Raw genomic sequence first — 4,093 nt, forward strand, 5'->3', positions numbered from 1 at the left:
AACAAAAAGAAAAAAACAAAATAGCTTTCTTGAACACTGTGATAGGGCGCTTCAGGGAGGTTGCGTGATTAATCAAGATATCAGAGGCCTTTATGCTTTCTAGCAATTTTATTTTATCAAAACACCCTCCCCTCCCATTTTTAAGACACCATTTTGTTCTTTCCAAACGGCACCCCCAAAGCTCTAATGCCTACCCAAATATTTAGACCCCTTGTGAGGCTATTTACATCCCTCCCTCCCCCAAAATGTTTCCATTCTAACTAAATTCAGTCTGTGTTTATACTCTTGGGAAATTTCCGGGGGGGGCAATGCCAGGCACAATAATTCCATGGCCTTTGCTCAAAAGGCACTATCCCAGGGACTCAAAGAAGAGAGGCATTCCTAGATGTAGAGGGGGTCTCTGTGTAGTCATTGGGAGCATAGGTTCCAGGGCCTGTGAGCCTGGAAGTTCCTCGGAGAAGAGAAATTGGGGCTTGTGGAGAAGAGGAGTAGAGCCAAGCTTATTGGTGAGCTCAGGATTCTTCATCCATAACATCTAGAATATTGCTCAGAAGAATTTTGAAAGTGGGACGTTCATCTGCTTTCTAAAACCAAAGAAAAAGTGTTGTGTTATAGTGGCTAGAATCCAGAATTCAAGGGAAATGCAGTGAATAAGCAGCGATTGTTTTTTAAGTATTTACTGTAGGCCTACTAGCCTATCCTGTCAGTTACAAAAGAAAAAAAGAAAGGGAGGCTTGGTGCCCCTAGCTTAGCGGTTAGGGCACCAGACATATACACCAGGGCTGGTGGGTTCGAACCCAGCCCAGGCCTGCTAAACAACAATGACGACAACAAAATAGCTGGGTCCTGGGGTGGGCGCCTGTAGTCCCAGCTACATGGGAGGCTGAGGCAAGAGAACTGCTTACGCCCAAGAGTTTGAGGTTGCTGTGAGCTGTGATATCACTCTACAGAGAGCAACATAGTGAGACTCTATCTCCAAAAAAAAAAAAAAAAAAAGGAAAGAAACAGCAAACAGCAGATCTCCATAAAGTCCTTGTGTACTTTTCATTTTTAGTAACTTAGGTTATTAGTGTGAAAAGAAATTTGTAAATTAAACTGACAAACATATTAATTAAAACTAAGGGGGAAGTTCCTTACCTAATTGTACACAATGCATTCTTATTTTGGTGCCTCAAGCAAAAAATGGCTACCAAATAATTTTAAGTGGTTGGAAGAACAGAAATCCCATAAGCTGTGATAATTTTTAGTTTGCTTTCAAACGCTGTTTCCATTATGTCCAAACCAAAGTTAAGAAAGAGAATAACAGGCTCAGTGCCTGTAGCTCAAGCAGCTGGGGCGCCAGCCACATACACCAGAGCTGGCAGGTTTGAATATAGCTCTGGCCCGCCGAACAATGACAACTATAACCAAAAAATAGCCAGGCGTTGTGTGGGTGCCTGTAGTCCCAGCTACTTGGGAGGCTGGGGCAAGAGAATCACTTAAGCCCAAGAATTGGAGGTGGTTGTGAGTTGTGACACCACAGCACTCTACCTAGGGCTACAGCTAGAGACTCTGTCTCAAAAAAAAAGAAAAGAAAAGAAAAGAAAAGAAAAGAAAGAAAGAGAATAACATTTCAAAATTGCAATCTGCATCTCTGGGCAGGGATTCTGAATGCCTGGGACTTTTCATTACCACTAGTCTCCAAACTAAGGCTTTTTTTTTGAAGCTCATAGTCTATAAGCCACTGAGGTTATTTAGTGATTTCAGGGAATATTCATACAAGAAAGGTCTCAATCTGTCAGAACCAAAAGATCCTTGGTCCTTTAAATCAGTGGTCCTCAAACCTAGCTGAGTATTAGAATTTCCCAGGACATTTAAAAAGAGATTGCTGGGTTCTACTTCAGACATACCTAATTAGAATTTCTGGGGAAGAGGCCCAGTGGTCTGTATTTTTAAGAGCTCCTCAGAGATTCTGATATGCACCCAGTTTTATGACCACTGCTTTAAATAGGCTGTGGAGAAAATGCCTGTCTGAAATAGTTTTTAAATAGCAGAGTGAGGAAGGGAGCATAAATAATCACCCTTAATCCTGCATCACACAGGCTAGAGGAGGGAAATGACTCCAAGAAGCTCTCTCTCCCTTTCTCCACACATTTTTCTGTGACCTTTGTCATTTGCTCAAGGGAAAGAAGCCAAGCTTTCTCTGACCCAGATGCCAATTTTTCACCTCATCCAGAGGGTTCCAGATTCACGTATGTGTTTGTTGGGCACTGTAAAGAGCTGAGCATTTATTTCCTACTAGAGCAGAAGTTCTCAACCTGTGAGTCACAACCCACAGGAACTGTATTAAAGGGCCACGGCATTAGGAAGGTTGAGAATCACTGTACTAGATATTTCGGTTGCCAAAAGAAAGTTGCCAAGGATTTACTGAAAAATGGAGAAGATAACTGGGGAAGAAGCCATGGTGAGATCAGTAATAGTGGGACAGGCTTCTTATTTCCAAAATAGCACACCGACCCACGTACCCAGCTACACACCATATTAAAAAACAAAAACAAACAAAAAACTCTACTACCTAGTTTCGTTCCTTTTCAAGTCTTAGAGTTAAAAATAAATCTCATTTTGGACCTCAGCCAAAAAAGATTGTAGCTAGTGAAGTAGAAGGGCCAATGACTCTCAAAGGAATGAACACCAACTTTCCTGACTTTCATACCCATATACTCATCTGAGTGCCTTTGGCTACCAGCTCATGCTAGGTGATGTGGTCTCACAAAACCCCTTTCTCTAAAGCTGAGTTAGTATTAGGGCCTACTAATTATACTCTGGTGAGAATTGGGGTGGGCTTGGGAAAGACTCAGGACATCAGAGGATTGGGGTGCAGGCTGGGATCAGAGAATATGTACAGTTATCAGTCTATGCCCAGATGACATGGAGCCATGGAGAATGGGGGACTGGCCAGATAAATGGGAAAGTGGTTCAAGTAAATAATTTAAGAGGTCACAATAAAACACATACCTCATGCCAGCAGCTGTACATGATGGTGTATACCCTCTCTGAAGCCAGATGAGGCCTGTAAAGTCGTAGGCCTTTTGTAATGTGTTCAGCAGTCTCACTGTTAGTAAATCTTTCATATGGCATCTTCCCCAGGGAGTAAATTTCCCACATCAAAACCCCTAGAAGACAAACAAAAAAAAAAAAAAAAAAAAAGAAAGAAAGAAAGAAAGAAAGAAAATTATTAAATCAGTTTGCAGTCTTTGGAGTTTTAGGGGTCCTAGTCTTCCTACAACAACTGCAAAGATTAAAATCAGCTGGTTCTCCTCTCTGTGTTTTTTTCATTCTTTCCAAACTTCTGCTATGATAAGTACCACACTGCATGGAGATCAGGGTTGCACTAGATATTAACTCCTCTAGAAGAGAGACAGCGTCTTATTTGTCTCTGTAGTTTTAGGGTCTGGCAGAGTTCCTGGTACACAGTCAGCATTCAGAAGCTGTCGAAAACTGAAATGAAGGCAGGGATCATGTCCAGTTTACTGTTTTTTATCCTCAGAAACCCCTGTGATGCCTGATACATAGTCAGCACTCCTTGAGGATTAGATGAATGAAAGTAAGAACAATCTCTCTGTTGAACCTTGCAGGTTGCAAGGTACCAACTTCCCCATTGCATTTCTCTTCCTTTGAGCTATGTCATCTGTATAATCCTACCACTTACCAAAAGCCCAAATGTCAGATTTGCTGCTGAATTTGCTATACATAAGGACTTCTGGTGGAGACCACCGGACTGGAAATTTGGAGCCTACTGAACTTGTGTATTCATCATCCAGGACATATCTGCAATAGATTCAGGACTTGTTACAAGTAGGATTTGGAGATCTTTGATATTTAAGTTTTCTTGGCATAGTCACAAGAGCAGCACACATACATGCTTGCAGCCTTTCTTAAAAGCCTCTACTGGTCGGCTCGGTGCCTGTGGCTCAAGCTGCTAAGGCGCCAGCCACATACACCTAAGGTGGCAGGTTCGAATCCCCAGCCCGGACCCGCTAAAAACAACAATGATGGCTGCAACCAAAAAATGGCCAGGCATTGTGGCGGGCGCCTGTGGTCCCAGCTACTTGGG

At 42.4% G+C, this 4,093-nt stretch overlaps 1 protein-coding gene across 1 annotated transcript in view; it reads right to left on the bottom strand.

The window, feature by feature from the left end:
• Positions 1–94: 94 nt before the first annotated feature.
• BTK (Bruton tyrosine kinase) overlaps positions 95–4,093 on the bottom strand; it is a 46,838-nt gene continuing 42,839 nt past the window's right edge. The window contains exons 17-19 of the mRNA XM_003802960.2: positions 3,689–3,807; positions 2,995–3,152; positions 95–584 (exon numbers count right to left, since the gene is read on the bottom strand). Of these exons, the coding sequence (XP_003803008.1) occupies positions 513–584; positions 2,995–3,152; positions 3,689–3,807 (349 nt within the window). The 3' untranslated portion in view covers positions 95–512. The remainder of the gene's footprint in view (positions 585–2,994; positions 3,153–3,688; positions 3,808–4,093) is intronic.

The sequence above is a fragment of the Otolemur garnettii genome, unplaced genomic scaffold (assembly GCF_000181295.1).
Source record: "Otolemur garnettii isolate 467f Iridium unplaced genomic scaffold, OtoGar3 scaffold00268, whole genome shotgun sequence".
Taxonomy (NCBI): Eukaryota; Metazoa; Chordata; class Mammalia; order Primates; family Galagidae; genus Otolemur; species Otolemur garnettii.